The following is a 19,019-nucleotide window of genomic DNA, read 5'->3' on the forward strand; positions in this document are numbered from 1 at the left end:
AACAATCTAATACTACTTGCAGGGAAGGAGCAAGTACAGTACTGTACCAGCATATATAAATTAGATACTGACCTCTGCTGCCACCTACAGGTCATTGCCTACTCCTACATGAACAGTCTTAATTAGTAACGCTGAAACAACTTGAAAATGACAAATTGTCCATTAATACAGAATCCAATACTTGGCAAAATGAGATTGTTACCTCTAAGTATTCTGGAAGTGTAAATACAAAATGCTGAATGGTACTTTCAGAGAAATGCTATTTTTCTGAATGTTTTTCACTGTGAATTAGAAAGATGTTCGGTAGTAAGAGACAAAAACTAACCAGAAGTCCTAAAGCCATAGGGGTGGAAAGATAATAAATAATGTATTAAGCTTGTATGCTGCTTGACTCTCAACAACTCTGGGTGAATTCAAAAGGTATACTGAGTTGTACAATTTTGTAAAGCATTTTTGTAAAGGGATATTCCATGAAGTTTCCCTCTTAACACTTTTCAAATTGCAGAACACCATAAAAGGTTCTCAAAAAGCAAATCTTTCTAGATGATGCAAGCAGGCAAGTTAAAAGAGAAATCTGATCTGGAAGGAAATTCCTTCATGATATCTAACATGCTCATTAGTTATCAATGAAAGAACATTTGTTTACTGCCCAATGGTATCATATCTCTAAAAAAGACTTCACAGTCATTGATAGCACAAAGAGCAAAAGAATTTCAGCCATCTGTACTAAACCCGATATTCCAAGTCTCATTTTTTTTATTGTTCCAGATACTTGAAACAACCAGCCGCTTTTAAAAGTGCATTTAGATTAAAACCCAAACCCTGGATTTTTGAATGCTCAAGATTCACTTGATCACTGTTAATGAGAAGTCATAAGCTTGAAATTATTATTATTGATGAGAATGTGTGCAATTCACCAGCAAACACAGTAGACAAAAATGGATGAAACAGTTCATGTAGAATTTGAAGCTAGAAAGTGAAACAAATCCAGGGGCTGTGGGTTCTATTGCTTGTATTCCGGAATCTTTGCTTCCAAAGGCCTGTTACCACCTTTTGTCCTGCCTGGATGTGATTGTCTCAGGCACTGTGGAAAACAGGATAATCTCTATCCCTTTAGTCAACCAATCTGTTTTGTAAGACAAACGGGTCATTTCAGAATTAAAATTCATTTATGTACTTCAATTTGGGGCATATTTTTATAACTTCTACTTCACCTCTTCCATGGCAGCAGTTGTTCCATTTGTTTAAACATTTCTTTAGCTCTATAGATATATTTATATGAAAGTCTGAGCTATTGGTTTTATAATGGGATTGTATCAGTAGAAAATGTAGTCTCTTCTCTACTCTATTTAACTCAGAGCTCCATCATTGATTCTTTGTTCTGTTTCCAAACCATATTCATTCATCCCGATGACACAGGCTACAACTTTAGCACTTTCATACACATGGCTAGTCAGCACTTGCCTTTGGGGATTTGAGATTTGGATCATCAAGCTGTTTTTTTTCTACATGCTACGTTTAAGAAACGCAGCTGCATTTCTAAAATAATATGCATGTTCATACATAATATGCATAGCGCAGCAGAAAATTCCTATATACAGATATATAGAAATGTTAAAAACGGTGACTGGGGGAAAACACAAACTATATATATACTACTAAAGCTCTCGTGTCTGATTGCTTGTGATGTTCAATTGGGTGAAACAGTGCATCATAGGGCAACGATTTTTCAACCAAGGTACCTAAAATGGGCTAACTTACAGAATGCATCCAAAATCTGGGACCCATTACTCCCATGGGATTGAAATTTGTGAAAGTTGTTGCTGCTTCAGTGCCACCACCGCACTGCTGTGGTCAGCCATGGTCACATGAGCCTTCTTTCCAATGCTTCCTGACAGCTTCCCACAAGTCAATGGGCAAGCTGGCAGGAAGTCTAAACTCAATTCTGGGAGGGTGCATGGTGGGGGTCGAGGAGACTTGGGAGGGAGGGAGGAAGGAAAAAAGGGAGGGAGGGAGGGAGGAAGATTTCTGATGCTCCCTGCCAGCTTCCCATAAGGAAAGTCAATGGGGAAGCCGGTAGGAAGTTGGAAGTCGCTTCTGCTCCCACTACTTTTTTGCCCACCCATGGTCATTCTGTTTCTCTGTTTAGTTAAGGAAATATCTTTGAAATGATGAGCCAACGGGTGATGGGTTGTCTAGTAATAATTTTAAAACTGATCCACCTTTATTTTGTAAGTGCTTCCCTAATAACTGATTTCTGTAACAATAAAGATTTAAAGAGTTTAATATAATGAAATAAAAAGCATTAATATAAATTCAGCACATCATCTTCACCAGTTATCTACCTTACTTCAGTAGAACCATTCAGTGGATGAATGTTCAGATCCTGAACAATCTTACCATAATGCTTCCTTGCCCAGATTTTCAGGTGTCGGACTTCAACTTCCATAATTTCCTCTACTGTCTAGGAGGTTATGAAAGGAATCCAATTATCAGGGGCACCTGCAGGAGGTGAGGAGGTACTCAAAAGAGTCAGGATGGTGGCTGTGACTGTAACTGAAATCCCATCCCTTTTTTACATGCACATATGTACAACATATGTAAAAAAGGAGCAGGGCAAGGATCAGATGGTTGCAGCCATCATCCTGAGTGTTTTTTGACACACACCACACACACACACACACACACACACAACCACAGATACCTGTGTCCAACAGATTTGGCATGTGCTTGGCTGGGTGAGGCTGGAAGCTTTTTTTTTTTTTTTTAATAATGCATGTTCATATTTTCACTAAAAAATATTTCACAGCATTTGTTCTGCTGATGTTGGATTTAATAATTGTGGCCCTTGAAAGTTTGTTGCTTTAATTTCCGATTTTATGTCATTTATGTAATTATAATCACTGATTTATTTACATATGTATTTATATGCCACTTACTCCATGGATGCCCAAATGCTCATTCAGTCAGAAATTAATTCCACTGTCTTCCACTGAGCTTACTCCATTCCTATGTATATCAACCCAGAAATAAATAATATTCAATTCAGCATGTCTTACAGCAAAGGAAGTTTATTGAATAACAAGCATAGTGACAAAATTAAGTTTATATAGGCCAGCACACTTGAATTCTTTTTTTATGTTATCTCTCCCCCAGATAGTAAACTTGCTGGATGAATTCTGACCCAACAAACAGCCTGATAAGGAATCAAAAGGACTGTGGCAGTACAAAGAATCATAGGTACTATATTATTTAGCTAGCCACCGTGGAAATAAAATAAACAGATACGGGTCTGATCCAATAGACTTACGTTTATTTGACAAATCTTTTTTCTTTAATCATGAGTTAGAAGCTGGAATTTCATTAAAAAAAAGTTGTGTCCACTGGGAAAAAGCCCTTTTCTATTCAAAATCCATACAGAGCACTACCCTTATCAAAATTAACCACAATCTCTCCAAAACATCTGGAGAAATCGAAAACTTGCACCCTGTTTGTAATATCTTGGCTGGTCCAATTACAGACATGTCAGTATGGAGATATTTTTGTTGTTCTTTATATGCCTCTTGTTTGCTCTGAGTTGGACTCCAGCTGGGCAGAGAAGTTGACTAAGGCATAATGTTACAAGTTTGACCTGTTAGTTGCAAGGAAGTGGACATGGTCCTCAGAGCTGTGGGTACAATCAACTGTATTTTAGACCCCTGCTCCTCTTGGTTGGCCAAGGCCTTCAGGGAGGGGGCATGTGGGTGGATCCATGTGGTGGTAAATGCCTCTTTGTGTGGGGGTGGTTCCTTCAGCTCTGAAAGAGGTGATGGTACACCCCCTGCTCAAAAGATCATTGCTGGATCCAGCTGATCTGGACAATTTTTGTCCATTTTCAACTCTCTCTTTTTAGGAAAAGTTGTTGAGAATGTCATCAGCCTCCAGCTCCAGAGGGCCCTGGAGGAAGTGAATTACTGTATCTGGACACTTTCTAGGCATGATTCAGACCAGAGTATAGTACTAAGATAGCTTTCATCATGCTTGTTGATGACCTATGGTGAGCTTGGGATGGGGGTGGTGCACATATCCTGGCTCTCCTTGATCTCTCAGCAGCCTTCAATACCATTGACCATGATATTCTTCCAGACTGGTTTAGGAAGTAGGGGCACTGTTTTATGGTGGTTCTCCTTCTCCCTTCAGGGCTGTTTCAAGTCATTTTTTGGTGGGAGGGGAACAGTCAAACACTAGGCCCATTTTGTGGGGTATCTTAAGGCTCTACTGTCTCCCCCTTCCTTTTTAATATATATGTGAAACCGCTGGGTGATGTTATCTGTTGGCATGGGATGGAATATCATCAATACACTGATGATACCCAATTGTACATATCTATCCCTGACCATCCAAGTAAAGCTGTTGAAGTTCTGTCCCGGTATATGGAGGATGTGAGGGTCTGGATGGATAAGAACAGATTGCAGTTCAGCCCTGCCAAAACTGAGTGGCTGTGGGTTTTAGGTTCCCTGGATCAGGGAATTGGAGCGTTTCCATCTTTGGTTCTGGATGTAGCGGCATTGCCTCATTCATATTTGATATGCAATCTGGGGGTCCTTCTGGACTTACTGTTCTTGCTCAAAGAACAAGTGGCAGCAATGGCTAGGGAGGTCTTTGCACAACTACATCTTCTGCACCAGTTGCACCTGTCCCTGGACCTGGAGACCTTGCTTAGTCATTCACTCCTTAGTCACCTCCCAATTGGATTATTGCAATGTGTTCTACATGAGGCTGTCCTTGAAGACCCACTGGAAGCTTCAGTTGTTTCAGAATGCAGTGGCATGGGTAGTTATGGGCACAGCTTGTGGCACCTATGTGACTCCACTACTCTGCAAACTGCCTTGGTTCCCAATAGGCTTCTGGGTGCAATTCAAGATGATTATCAACTTTAAAGCCCTACAAGGTATAAGACCAGGTTACTTGTGGGACCACCTTCTCCCAAGAACATATGCCCACCCCCCACACACTCTGGTAGGGAGGACATGCTCCAGGTTTCCTCATTTAAACACTACCATCTCATGGGACCTAGGAAACATGCCTTTTCAATGGTCTGTCTCTGTTCCCTGGATTGAGTGTCTGATTTTATAAGCCATGGAATTGGCATTTTTGTTTCTAACTCTTAAAACAGAACACTGGAATAGTCTGCAGAACTGCAGATGCTGAGAAGGTTCAAATTTGCAATTAAACTGCTGGAATAATCAAGCAGCAATGGATTCTCAAATTTCTGAAACTATGAAACCTTTCCATCTTTTTAAACCCTTCTCCCCTACCTCCCTTTTCTTTCTTTTCACTATTATATGAAGAGTTCTGGAGCTTGCAGACCAGGCTGTACGGTACTTTGGATTTCATTTCCAAAAGGAACTTCAGAGTAAACAGGAATGAGGATATGACACCTAACTGCAACTCTTTAAAATACCTGGATCTTTTCTCTGGGATTACATTATTTCCTTCCACAATTGCCATGTGATGCCAGGAAAGGGTGATCTGTTTTAAGATGTTGCATTCCTACACACTCCAAACCACCTTTTGGAAATCAAACTTGAAGCTTTCCACAGCCCTATGGCAGATTGTTTTTTGATCTGACTTGGTTTAAGACTGATTTGGATGACTAAAATGGCTATCTTTACATTCTTTTAAGAGTAGAAATGTCCTGTGTTTTTTGTCTACTTTGTGCTTCAACTTCATCCTGCATGGGAGCTCATTAATCCTAAATCATAATGATCCACAGCCATCCCTTATATATCACGATTTATACACTGACAATTTTAAGTCATCACTTTCTTTGCCAAATAGCTACTTTCCCTTATACCATTTACACCAGTATACTTTTATAAATTTCTAGCTTCCTGGAGTCATACATAAAGCAGGCACTGAGTTTGTATTATGTTATCAGCTCACATTCTTGCTCCTTCACATAATATGTAGGAGTAAGAATAATTGCCTATGTCAAGCATATTTCCTGAACACTTAGCTTTACCTAAGAACAAGAAATCTGGAAAATTGCCAACTGAACCTTTTTGATCAAGCATTTATTTTACAATATTTTTATACCATTCCAATACAGACTCTGAGTGGTTCACAACACAGAACCTGAATTCCCTCTAACCCATACTAAAACAATGGTTAGATGGTTATTTAACAACTACTTGGTATGGGCCAGAATCGGTTTTATGGCCTTCTGAAACAAGAGTAGGGTAGGAGCCAGGTATATCTCTGGGAGCAACGTATTCCACAGTGTGAAAGCTAGAAGCAGGACCTATGAGTGTCCATGGGGTGAAAATGACAAAATCATTGGCTTCCACAGACACCCTAGACAACCTGTGACCCATTGGGTCATCGTTTCAGAGATATTTCCTTACCTAAACAGAGAAAAAGAATAACCAAGGGCAAAAAAGCAGCAGGAGTGTGAGTGACTTGCAACTTGCTGTTGGCTTCCCCATTGACTTTGCTTGTGGGAAGCTGGCAGGGAATGTCAGAAATCTTCCTTCCTTCCCTCCTTCCTCCCTCCCCCACATATAATATAGGCTTGTGCCATTTGCCCTCCCCACATGACTCTCAGGAGAGTCCCAGTGAAGCTGCCGCTGCCTCTTCCTCAGCTAACCAGCAGAACTGCCTGCCACTTTGCTGTGGGAGGGGTGGAACAAAGGGAGCTATGGACTATGAGGAAAACTGCTCCCCATTCCAGTGGGTCCCCAAGGGTTCTCTCTGTCAAGGGAGAAAATGGGCTCACCCTTTGACCACTGGTGACCCCAGCCAGCCCTACCTCACCAGCAGGCATCCAAGTCACTCCCTCATCCTGCCCTCAACACCCACAGTCGTTGAGAGATTTCAAATTTCTACCTCATTTCCAAAGCAGCCAGTCACCACTTACCCATCGGGCCTTGCCACCAGCTGATTGGGTGCAGGGGACAGAGGGAGGCAGGAAAGAGGTTGGGGATACACCCATGACAATCACATGAACTGGGCTCACTACAGTGGTGCAGCAGCACAGCAGTACTGAAGCAGCCACAAATTTCAATCCCATGGGAGTCATGGGTCCAGGATTTTGGATGTATTCTGTACGTTAGCCCATTTGAGGTACTTTGGTTCAAAATTTGTTGCCCTATGATGCACCATTTCACCCAGTTGAAGGTTACAGACCTGAGAGTTTTAATAGTATATAGATTGGAGCAAACCCATTCTAGATGTTCAGACTTGTGCGCCAAATCATGTTTGGTAGGGTGGCCCCATATTGATTTCTTTTCCCCCAACTTAATTGGCCAGGAATTCAGCATTACTGATTTGTGGGCTAAATTAACCCAATTTATTTCTATATTTAATAAGCTTTCCTGCAAGAACAAATAGGGACTCCACATTGTAAGACATAATTATTTCGTCTATCACTACAAACCTTAGATTCCTGCTGATATCTCAGTTTATATGTTTTAGACCAGAATTCAGACAATGAAATTTACTATTAGTACATATGAAGTGTTAGTAGGCTCCTGCTCACTCACCTGAGAAGAATATAACTGAGTCTCATGTCAACCTCCCACAGTGAGAAAGTACTATTTTCTTACCTTGGGATTACATAAATGGATTTAAAATTGTGATTCATTTGTTTTTACAGTGCAACACTTTTCATGTTTCCTTAGCTGTACCAGTTTCCATATATTTTTACCCCCCCCAAATATATTTTATTGTAACTAGCCAGAAATACACTCCTTTCCTTAATTATTCTTCAGGGAGCATGAAGGGATCCAAATTCAGATGCATGCTATAGCTTCCAGTTACCTGGGAAGAGAAGGAAGCCTATGATGAACATCTGGAAAATTTCAAGTATTAGAAGAAAGATCCCTTGATCCCTAATAGCAAAAATAATTTTGTTCATCAACAATTGGGACATATGGAACCAGATTAGCTATGGAAATTACAGTTGTTCAAGCTGGCTTGCTATTTGGGCTAACAGCTTTGTAAAACATTTATTTTCCATTGTATTTTATCCTATAGTACCACTGAACTGTTTTGTCTCTAGTCTTTTTCATTATCTCTGACATATGTACAGACAGACAGTATACCTGGGTGCTCTTCACAATGAACAAATACCATTTCTAATATTATAGGGCATGTATTGTTCAATTTTTTAAAAAATCTACAGTCCTACATTTCAATGCAGAAGATACTTCTCCTTTGCACTTTGACTATTCTGAAGACTTTTATCAAAAAGAAAAATACCCTTGTTAATTCCAGACATCAATGAATAGCACTGTCTAATTGAGAGGTTTTCAAATTTTTTAGTCTGTGGAATCTCTTTATTAAAATAAACATTTCCCAGAACTGTTGATCAAGAGGCAAAGCTCCAGTGGTAGACAACTGATTGTGTTCAAATGAACTTTTTTTTTTTTTTTTTGCCTTTTTTGTCTCTCACATAACCCCATCAACTTCTCAAGTTGAAAAAGCTTGGCCTATTTGTCTGGAGTCCTCCTAAGAACCTTGCATTTTAAAAATTAATGGCATTTACCTGACAACATATAATATGCTTTACAATGTCACTGTGCACCTTCTACTTGAAAAAGAATCAGTGTGGATTTAATTAAGTCAGAGAGGAGTGGATCTTACCATACTAAAATGTTGCTTTACTAATAAAACAGCTGGTAAGGGACAGCTTGAAATGGTTCTTTGGCTCCTTAGCCCCACAACAGGTGAGCAACATTTGTGCTCCTGCAGGCCACATCTGATGACTGTTCAGAGGGACAGACATACATGCATAAATCATCTCTCAATGTAATGGCTTAAGACTGCCATTAGCAGTGAGGAAACAGCAATCTATGTCATGATGCTCAACTAAAGACTGATTAACTGGTGGTGAGGGACAAATAGCCAGAACTCCACAGTCTGCAGTAATAGGGGGCAAGACTCTAGCTCTCCCTTCACAGTTGCCAGAAGAATCTAAAGAACTTGCCTTCCTTTTAAAAAGCTTTGAGGCAATAAGAGAAAGTGTCTAATAATTGTGGATCTGTTGCACTGTCCACTCCACTTACCCAGTGCTGCAGATGATAAAAGTAGGTGAATAGAGCAATAGAACAGCAGGGCATAGGATTTCATTTTCTCTTGTTACTCTGCAGCTTAAAGGGGCCAGCATAAATAATCCTAGATTTATTCTAAGAGTAGCACAACTATTTCTTCTGCCCAAGTAAATGTTATGTACTATAGAGGTATCTCAAAGATTTGCACTCCAATCACATAATTATAAGGAGTTAAAACATCCAATGAGTTTCTTGTAATTTTCTGCAAATAAGATGCCTTATTGGTGTTTCAGTTTTGAATAAATAACCTCAAAATTTTACAAAGTTATTTGTAACCAGTTTTTATTGTACAGTAGATTCTATACTTAATGAATATAGACTCTTTGTATCTTTTTTTCTCCCCAGCCCTCACATGCTGTATTATGTGATGCCCTTCAGAGGAAATTCTTCTTCCTTTACAAGAAAAGGCATTAATTCAATGTTAACTTTTTTCTTTTATATCATAAGGATTTTTGTGTGTGCACATAGTTCTTTTTCATCTTTTTTAAAGCACAGTTTTAGTACATTTTTGCAACTTTGGTGATCATTCAATATATTTCTGTTTGGGGTTCAGGTACTCTCTGTCAAAGGGTATTATCACTGAAGTTGCTTTTTAAATTACTTTTCATCTCTTCTAGATAGTATGACTTTATTCTTCATGTGCCTTTTTATGCTTGGTCTCAAAACAATACAACTTTTTCATAACCACTATGTTCCTAACAGTGAAATCCAGACTTGTTAACTGGAAGTTCACCATTTTTTTCTCCTGTGGCCTGAAATGTTCATTATATCATTTGTAAAAAATACACACTTTGGCAACAGAAGAACTCTGAAGCTTTTATTTACTTCTTCAGGTTTTTTTAAACAAAACATTAAGACTGGGGTTCTTTTGTCAAAGAGGTGGTACCAGAAAATTCACACATTTTCCTCTTTTCTAATTCCTTTACTACAGGTCACATTCCTATTTTGAAATATGATGCTCTGGTACAGCAAGGCCAATTAGATTGGGTGCAATCCTAAAATGAAAACTGCTTTTGAGTTCCCTAGAATATAGTGTTCCTTCTTTGTAAGGGCTTGATAGAATGGTAAAGTATAAGTGCCTTACTTGATTGCGCTTTGGTTTATATGAAAACATTTTTTCAATGCCATTAAGAGCTCTTTTTCAAGGTATGTTTACGGACATTTCTCTAGTTCTTGAGTCAGCAGAAGAATAAGCCAGTATAATTTGCTCTATCCTGACAGCTAAAATCTAATCTGCCTAAACAACGAGGCTTGCAGGTGATTTTGTATGGTTTTACTTAAGGACAATATACAGTTAGTCCTTGACTTATGACCACAATTGGGACCAGAACTTCTGTCGCTAATGGATGCGGTCGTTAAGTGAGTTGCCTGCGATTTTACAACCTTTTTTGCTGCAATCGTTAGGCAAATCACATGGTTGTTAAGCAAATCTGGCTTCCCCCATTAACTTTGCTTATTGGAAGCCCCCTGGGAAGGTCACAAACAGCAGTCACATGACCCCAGGATGCTGCAACTGTTGTAAATACATGCCGGTTGCCAAGTGCCCAAATTTTGACCATGTGACTGTGGGGATGCTGTGATGGTCATAAGTGTGAGTACCAGTTGTAAGTCACTTTTTTCAGTGCCATTGTAACTTTGAACAATCATTAAATGAATGATTGTAAGTCAAGGACTACCTGTAAAGGCAGTGATTGGTAGTTCTGTCCAGCTTCAGTTTCCCTCCCACCCAGCATCACCAGTTAGCTAGAAAAATAATAACATCAGATAGATGATGTTAGGGAGAAGTCTTTTAAATAAAAGGTTTTGGCTGTTAATCTGGCTTGAATCCTTGCAGGTCTAGTGTTGGAAATTAGCCATGGGCAATAGTCACCACCTCGATATTCTCTGGGAATATGAAGCATAGGTATGAAAGATGCAAGACATACATCCTAAGTATTAGTCTGAAAGAAAGGAACCATAATTATTATGTGGTCTTCCCCAACCTGGCAGTTCTCAGTTGTGTTGACATGGCTGCCTTGAGAACCCACAGCTAACAAACCATACTGAGGACAGTTAAGACATAATATGGCTTGTTTAGTTCTGGCTTGGAGCAATAGGTGAACCCAGCCAACTGTAGTTTATCCCTGTTAAACCGTAATTTAGCCCAATGTATGCCCTAAGTTAAAGGTGTTTTCAACTTGAGAAAAATTAAGATTAATGTTAGGTACTTAAGGATACTACTGATCTTAATTTGTTAAGCAAAAACCTCTCTTCCTCCTTCCTTCATATAAGAAATCCTTAGTTTAAATCCTGGTTTAAAACAATTATGACTTAATATTATACATGTAGTAGGCATAGTGGCTTTGGACCTGGCAGAGGACAATTTCTCTGAGGATGAAAACTGTATCACACAGATTAAGGCTACCTCCTCCATCTGCAGCTGGGAACCAGTCCCAGTCTAGAGCCCTCATGACTGAAGTTTTACTTAACAAAACACAAGCATAATACCTGCATTTGCTTCATGCATGAATTCTTCCAGATGCAGCCAAGGCAGAGTATACTGCAGTAATGGTGCCTCAGGGTGACATAGGCCTCAACTGCAGCATAAGGAGCAGCACAGATAGAGGCAAGCATATTCAGACTTCAGTTTCATCCTAAGTAACTAAGTGCAGCCTTCCCAGCCTAGTATCCACCAGATGTGTTGGATTTCAACTCCTATCATTCCCAATCAGCATGACCAAGGACACCAGGTAGAGGGAGGCTGATCTACTGATACTCAGACCTTTTAAAAAATGAAATGAAAAATGAGTGACTTTTCTTACTCAAGAAGGGTATTGATGCAATTTTCTCCTGGGATTGGAACAATTTACTTCCTTCTTATCCAGGCTTCAGATTTGAGAAAGGACAGGATTGTCAGTTTAGGCCGATACATCCCCAGTTATATGACCAAGAATAAATAGGGTAACATTGATGTTCTTACCCGTAAAGCCAAATTGTCCTTACAGTGTAGGCTGATTCCACACTCATCAGTAATTTCAGAAAGATCTTCATCCTCAAACTCTTCTAGACTGATGTCATGGGTGAGCCTAGACAAGGCAAAGACCATGCAGTTATCCATGAGAGAAAACAAGCAAATAAAAACTTACAAACTGTTGCTTGGGCTAATGTGTAACCTGGAATCATAAAGAGGATCAGAATGCTCTGTACAGAGCTTTATTAACAATAATCGGAAAGGATGGGCAGCATTCAAATGTTTTAAATACTGTAAATTATTAAGTAGGGACACTAGACATATTTCTCCTACTACAACAATTAGGTAACAATCTTCCTGCAAATTGTTCTTTGTGAGTCTTTAACTTTCCTCATTATTCAAGATCAAGAGGTTGGGCCCACAACTTGAATCAGGAAAAAAACACTTCTTCAAAACGTTTTTGCACATGCATGCTTCCAAGTCATGTGTGCAAAGAAGAAATTTGCACATGGAATATGCACATTTAGGAGTTGGGATGAGAAAGTTTTAAGTATTAAATTTATCTGCAGCTGGTAGAAGTTTGATTCACAGAGAAGCTGTATTAACATGATTCTCTGAAGCTACTTCCACACTATCATTTGTTCACACACGAATTCTCAGAAGCAGTTGAAGAACAGAAATGCTAAAAACAAAGGGTGAAAATCATTACTTGAGCTGCCACAGGACCTCCAGCAACAAAAATGCCCTCATCCCCACTTCATACTGAAGAGAAATAAAATAATCCTTACTTCATATTGAGTTCATCTATCTGGTCTACAAAAACTCTGAGTTTACGGGTTGTGTGTGTGTGTGTTTGAACAGCCATCAAGCCGCTTGCTTTTCTCCTTGAAAAACCTGCTAATGCAGTTGCATTTGGAACCAGGAGGAGGGGTGAGACAAGAATCTCTGCAACAAAGGGAACAGCTTACCCACAGAGCCTCATACTCTTAAAAAGCAAAGTTGCCTTGCAGTGGTATCAAGTGCACCACAGCTGAGCCAGAAATAAATCGGCTCAGCTACTGAAACACCCAGGAACGACTTCATGAGATCAAAGGGGCATGGAGACACTTCTGGGTGGTCAAAATGCTGTGTGTAAAAATACCTCTCTTACATCAAAACCAGATCTGTACTTGAGACCTTTTAAGAAGCAGCAAGGGCAGTTGTTTCCCAAAATGCAACTGCTGTACAGTACTTATCTGCCCAATTTATAACATATGCCCAAGATACACATTTTGCAAGTACAAAAGAAGCAGGATGTGCTAAAAAGGCCATTGGGTTTTGGGATCCATGGCACTATAGATGCATGTTCTGGTTGTTGCTGTATATCTTGTTTAGTCCAGTTTTCTCTCAGTCAGGGTTGATAGGATCAAAACATAGTTTCTTCATTCCTACATACAGTTTCAGTGTTTCTGAAAGTAAACAATCCTTTCCTGACCAGCAATCCCTTGCACAAAGCAGGGATGCTCTCATCCTCCTGTCCTCTCTGTGACAAACTGCTTCAGTCCATTTCACAAGCCCATTTAAGCAGACATTAATCAGTTTCAGATCTGTCTAACCAGTTTCACACTATAGAAAATGCTCTGCATTCATTTTTTCTCCTTTAGATCTATTATGTACACCTCCCTCAGCAGTAACTATCAGAGGAAATTGATACTACTGCAATGTACAAGAACACTGTACTCAGTAGTGCGGGGCAGGGTTCTTCAAACAAGGTTCTATGGAACTAGCATTTGGCAAGAAGTTGATATACATGAAAGGCACACATGCGCGCACACACACATAATGTAGCCAGTTTTCTATCACTAAAGCTTATAGAGCTTAGCCTATTGATGAGGGTTTCGGGTTTTTTTTTGTTTTTAAACTAACAGGTTCCACAACCTGAAAAAGTGTGAAAACACTTGGTGTAAGGAAGCTACAATTGCCCAAAAGAATAGCCACAGAAGCAATCAAGGGACAGAACCAAATGTGTGAGGGGAAATAACTGTAGAAGACAGATGGGGGTGTACATTTTGTGTTTTATGAGTGAAGGTCCATGTAGGTCTGCTCCATATTGATCTAGTGCCTAAAAGAAAATACTGTTTAAAATTGTGCAGCTATTCTGTCTTAACCTACCCCTGTCTCTGACTGAGCAAGCTGCAGCCCACCAGATGCTACTGAACTACAAGGTTTATAATCTGTGACTTCAAGCCATATTAGCATTCTATTGCCAGACTTCAGAAATACCTGGAATGCTACGGCTTTCCCACCACTGCTGCACTGCACTTCTACGAATAGAGAGATAGAGCGCAATGTCAGCAAAATTATATCTTTCAGACAAACTTGAACTTGAATTAATGTATTTAAGGTGAATCTATGCATTTATTGCCAATAAAGAGAAGAGACAAGTAAATCAAAGAGCTTTTAAATTGTCAAACAGCAGTTGCTCCTGGTTCTATGATGGTTTTATTTTAAACAAATTCACCCACTTAATTCTCAGAAATGAAGCTAATATTTTCTTTGAAATCAGGAAAAGAGAGCTCATATATATATTAGCAAAGCATGATTTAGTATTATAAGACTGAACTTCTGTGAGTTTTGGGCACACATGTTCCCCTCACCTAAGGTGAGAGAGATCACTAGTTTCCATTTCACGTTATCAACAGCACAGTATGGCATTCAAACCAGACAAGCGGGGGTTAAACTTATCTATAATTGTTGAAAAAAGCCAAGTTCAGAAATAAGACTGAATCTAGCATATCCACAGATTTCTTGGGATTGGATGAAACAGAAACTGAGTTTAATCTATAATATAAACAAAAGCTTCTAAATATCACATTAAGGCCAAATGTGTGTGTGTGTGTGGGGGGGGGGGGTTAAGGTGCCTTAAAACCTAACAGGCTCATTCTTATGAGAAATTGTAGCTCAGTGCAAATTTGTACAATCTGAAGTCCTTAACATGTGACTACAAATCCCATAATTCCTAGCCTGCACAAGTAGGCAGGTTGGGGATGGTTTAGCATCATATTTTCTCTACTTCCATATTTAAAATAATTATTTTATAAATATTGTACAAAATAATGTAAAACATATCTTGACCAGTATTTGTAATGAAAAGAGATCAAGACAAAAATCAGAGCAGGTGGCAGCTATGGCCAAGAAGGCCTTTGCCAGCTCCATCTTGTTTGCCAGTTGCACCTATTCCTGAATCAGGAGGCCCTTCCGTCACTTACACTCTAGTCACCTCACGGCATGCTATACTGAATTTGCTAGCTGATGGAACCTGTAGTCCTACATATCAGAAAACAGCAGATTGAGCTAAGCACATTATATTGTACCACAGGGATGTCCACAGAGGGAGGCAAAAGGTGGCAAATGACATGTGAGTCATGACATCATTTTACAACTGACACAATTTATGTATTTGCATCAGACATTATAACGTGACTGATGCAAATTATATAATTGGGTCATCTACACAATGAAGCATGACACGTTGCCATTTTGATATTATCCTGGCTTGTATTACTTTGAGTCAGTGCAACATCTATAAAAGCTTGAAGTGCCCAACTTTCTTATTGGATAAATTCACCGATAAACAGTCCACGAAACACAAACCTACAGCAATGCAAAATGAGATTCAAAAGCCATTGCCTTGCTTTTCATCACTGAATAAACTATAACCTGATTTGATATTTGCAATGAAGCAGGTTTATTGTTGCTTGGCCTCACAAATTCTCATACTCTCGTTCAAACACTATACTGGAAACATTCTGGTTCTCCCCACCCAACACAAGATGCGAGCCTGAAATTTAATACAATTTAATAATCCTTGCTCCTATTAAATGCTTGTTAAAATAATAAAGAATGATGAATTGAAAATTATTTGCCATAGTGAAAAGGGATGATGGGTGTTGAATTCCAATTAATCTAGATCAAACAAGACTGAACATGCTCAGACAGGGATTTAGCAGACAAGTAATATGTTGGTGAGGTTCTAATGGCAAACCTTGAGATGGAAAGAAAAATCAAAAGGGTGCTAGGGCTTCCTTATCTGATCACCTTCTAAAGAGAGTCAGGACTTCCCTCCAACACCTTTTTCTTGACTGTGGCTTTTAGATTAGCTGAAAGAACAAGATACAGTTGTCTTTAAATGTCCTTTATCCTTTTAGATTAAAAACGTCACATATTTCAAACAGCATTTTGAAAAGCTGTATCTGGCCTTATCATTTCTGGGAAGACCTACTCGGCCCATATGGATATCAGAGATAATGAATTTAGTTTCTCTCCCAAACAACATCTTACTAAAAGAGATCCAACTAGCACTTTTCATACTTTGTTGTAAAACCCGCTGTGGTGTTGAGAGGAGCAGTAGAAAGAGCAACATTGCAGAATGATTGTCTTGACACCTGACCAAAGCAAGGAAAGCAAACACAAGCAGGGAAGAAAGTTAGCAGAAATGCATTGCAAGAAAAACAGTCTCCCTTAAGTTTATGTTTGATCTCTGTTATTTCCAGGTACCAGGGATCTACCAACATTAAACAAAAAGGTCTTCTTAAAATTGCTTTTCTTATGTACCCTCTTCCTTCCTCCTTCCAGAGAAAAAATGCTCCCTTCTAATGGCAAAATACAAAATTAAGAACTAGCAGTGCCATATCTGTGCATCTGCTCCTCAGTGGAGATAAGAAGGTGCGCTGGTCATCCATTCACAGACTATATCTATATTTCATCAGTTACTTCCTAGGTTACACCCAAATGCTTTCTAAAGCCCTTTAATACTCTTGCTAAATCAGGGTGTAGAACAGTAGAAACACTGGGAAAGAATTTACCATGGGCAAGTTTTTATATACCGAAACGTATTATTGGATGAAGCAGAACCTAATGCACCAAGCAGCTTCCACAGTAGGCTCCAACTGAATCCTTTCCTCAGCACTTTTTTAATTGATGGGAGAGGGATTCTCTTCTGCCATCAAATTCCCTACACCATGAGTTATGCATATGTAAACATTCCATAGTGAAGTTGCAATAAACCAATGTCTCTATATAACCAAAAAGAGAGAGAGTATTGCATATAACTTATTCATCTCAAGGGGGTATACACAAACAGGAAACAAGAAAGATAAGGAAATCTGAGGAGCAACGCAGAGTATATTACCTCCAAATATTAAGTGATCTGATCTTCTACAGACACAAGATTCAAGAAATTTCTTCTGTTAATAGTCATGATTTTACAATAATGTTAATGAATGGGCAAACCAAGTTTCAAAAAGCCCATTATCTTCCAGAAAAGCTTTTCAAAGTCTAACAAACATTAATTATGGCAACATTTTCAGACATAGAGTTACCACACATTCTCCCCTATAACAGAAATAAGCAGAGGCCATTCTTTCAAGATGTCCCGCATGTTCACCTCTGGGGTGCTAAGAGTTGCACTCAACAACATAAAAAACACTTAAAGGATCATTTGAGGTTGCTGAGATACTGCACCCCTGCAATTGATCATGATGTTTATCTATTTGTGCCTTATCCGGCACAAGGCTCCTTCATGCATATCTTGCAATCCATCTTTGAGCATGGAGGAAAAACTAAATTGACAGTTAATCATTTTCATTTGGCAAATAAGGAATCCTTTCTGGAGCATAGCCATTCATGACCACAAGGGGACTAACAGGATCTTAAATGATCTGGTCTCCTTGCTCAATCCAGATAGCAGCATTTTAGTTTTTAATATTACATACAAAGTTTGCAATCAAATCTGCACAATGCGAGCTGACAGCCAGTAATGAGATATCTTGCTTACACAGAAGGACAGGATTCCAATGAAAACAACTGTACCAGGGTAAGTAAATAAATGTATATAAAGAAAGCCACACTACTTTTAAATGCCATACAGGTACATGAAATCTCTTGATTCCCCTTCCCACAGGCCCCTCCAACAGCCAGATGATTGCCTACCATTTCTCCCACTGATCCTCAATCCGGCTCTCCTCCTCTGTGCTCGACTGCATTTTAAGTTCAAGCTTCATTTAAGAGGAGCCCCGTCTTAGGGGGAAGATTAATAGGGCCTACTAAAGGGAAACCTCCTTCAGAAAGGAGAGGTGGACAGAGTTGCCTCTGTGCTGTCTCTCCTGCCTGTCCCAGCTTAGAAGCAACTGCTGCACTCTGCTCCTCACTGCACAGTCTAAGGGAGCTCATTAAAAATAAATGGAATCAGCTGTCTGGATGAAAAAAAAAGCCCTCTGGGTTGAGATGGTGCCAAGCCCTGCCCTCTGCTTCCCTCAGGCAGCCAGACTCCCTCCCATCAGCTGCAGTCAAGGGAAAAAAGGGAATCAAGTTACCACATTAGCAGCAGGATGCTCTGCCCAATCATTCTGTCTTTGACCTTGGAATGACTCTGCCCCAACTGGGCTGCAAATGACCCAGTCCCCAGGTGCCATTGGATGACGTAGCCATTTCCAGTCTAATTCAGAGAAAGTATAATTAGAAGTGTAAAAGAACCAGCAGAAGATACAGGGCCTGTTCAGAGATCATTGTTTGTTTTGACTACATTGTCTTGCAAATATTCTTGAATAATTCACAGGACAGTTTGTAGCTCAGGAGAACAATAAATACTACTTTTAAAGGAAAATTGTGCATTTACCTACCTCAACCCAGATGGGAAACTAGCATGGTTGACTATGATTCCTACCAACCACAGGCAGTACAGGAGGTGGAGTAAAGTGCTGTAAGTTAAATGCTTATCTCAGGTGCCCAAGAATTATTCATTCTCCCAACAATATATTTCCAAATTCTCATCTTCTTGGCTAAAGGACCCAACAATATTGCATTTTGCTGCCCATTATAGTCCCTCCTCACATGAAATGGCTGCTTCAGAAGCTATATAAAACTGTTTCCATCAATTCATTTAAAGACTACTCTAATCAATTCATCTAAAGACTACTCTTCCTGGATGGCCTGCTCAA

At 39.5% G+C, this 19,019-nt stretch overlaps 1 protein-coding gene across 2 annotated transcripts in view; it reads right to left on the reverse strand.

The window, feature by feature from the left end:
• Positions 1–19,019, reverse strand: part of MAPK8IP1 (mitogen-activated protein kinase 8 interacting protein 1) — a 65,953-nt gene that overhangs the window by 35,314 nt on the left and 11,620 nt on the right. Inside the window, exons 1-2 of one of the 2 annotated variants that reach the window (XM_088145733.1) lie at positions 18,013–18,244; positions 12,052–12,157 (exon numbers count right to left, since the gene is read on the reverse strand). In XM_088145733.1, the coding sequence (XP_088001859.1) occupies positions 12,052–12,157; positions 18,013–18,083 (177 nt within the window). In that variant the 5' untranslated portion in view covers positions 18,084–18,244. Of the gene's footprint in view, positions 1–12,051; positions 12,158–18,012; positions 18,245–19,019 lie in introns of those variants that run through there. The other variant, XM_088145732.1, reaches the window with a different exon arrangement.

This window comes from Python bivittatus, unplaced genomic scaffold, assembly GCF_059951505.1.
Source record: "Python bivittatus isolate LINGU-HERP-01145 unplaced genomic scaffold, Pbiv_v1 ctg000480_np1212, whole genome shotgun sequence".
NCBI lineage: Eukaryota > Metazoa > Chordata > Lepidosauria > Squamata > Pythonidae > Python > Python bivittatus.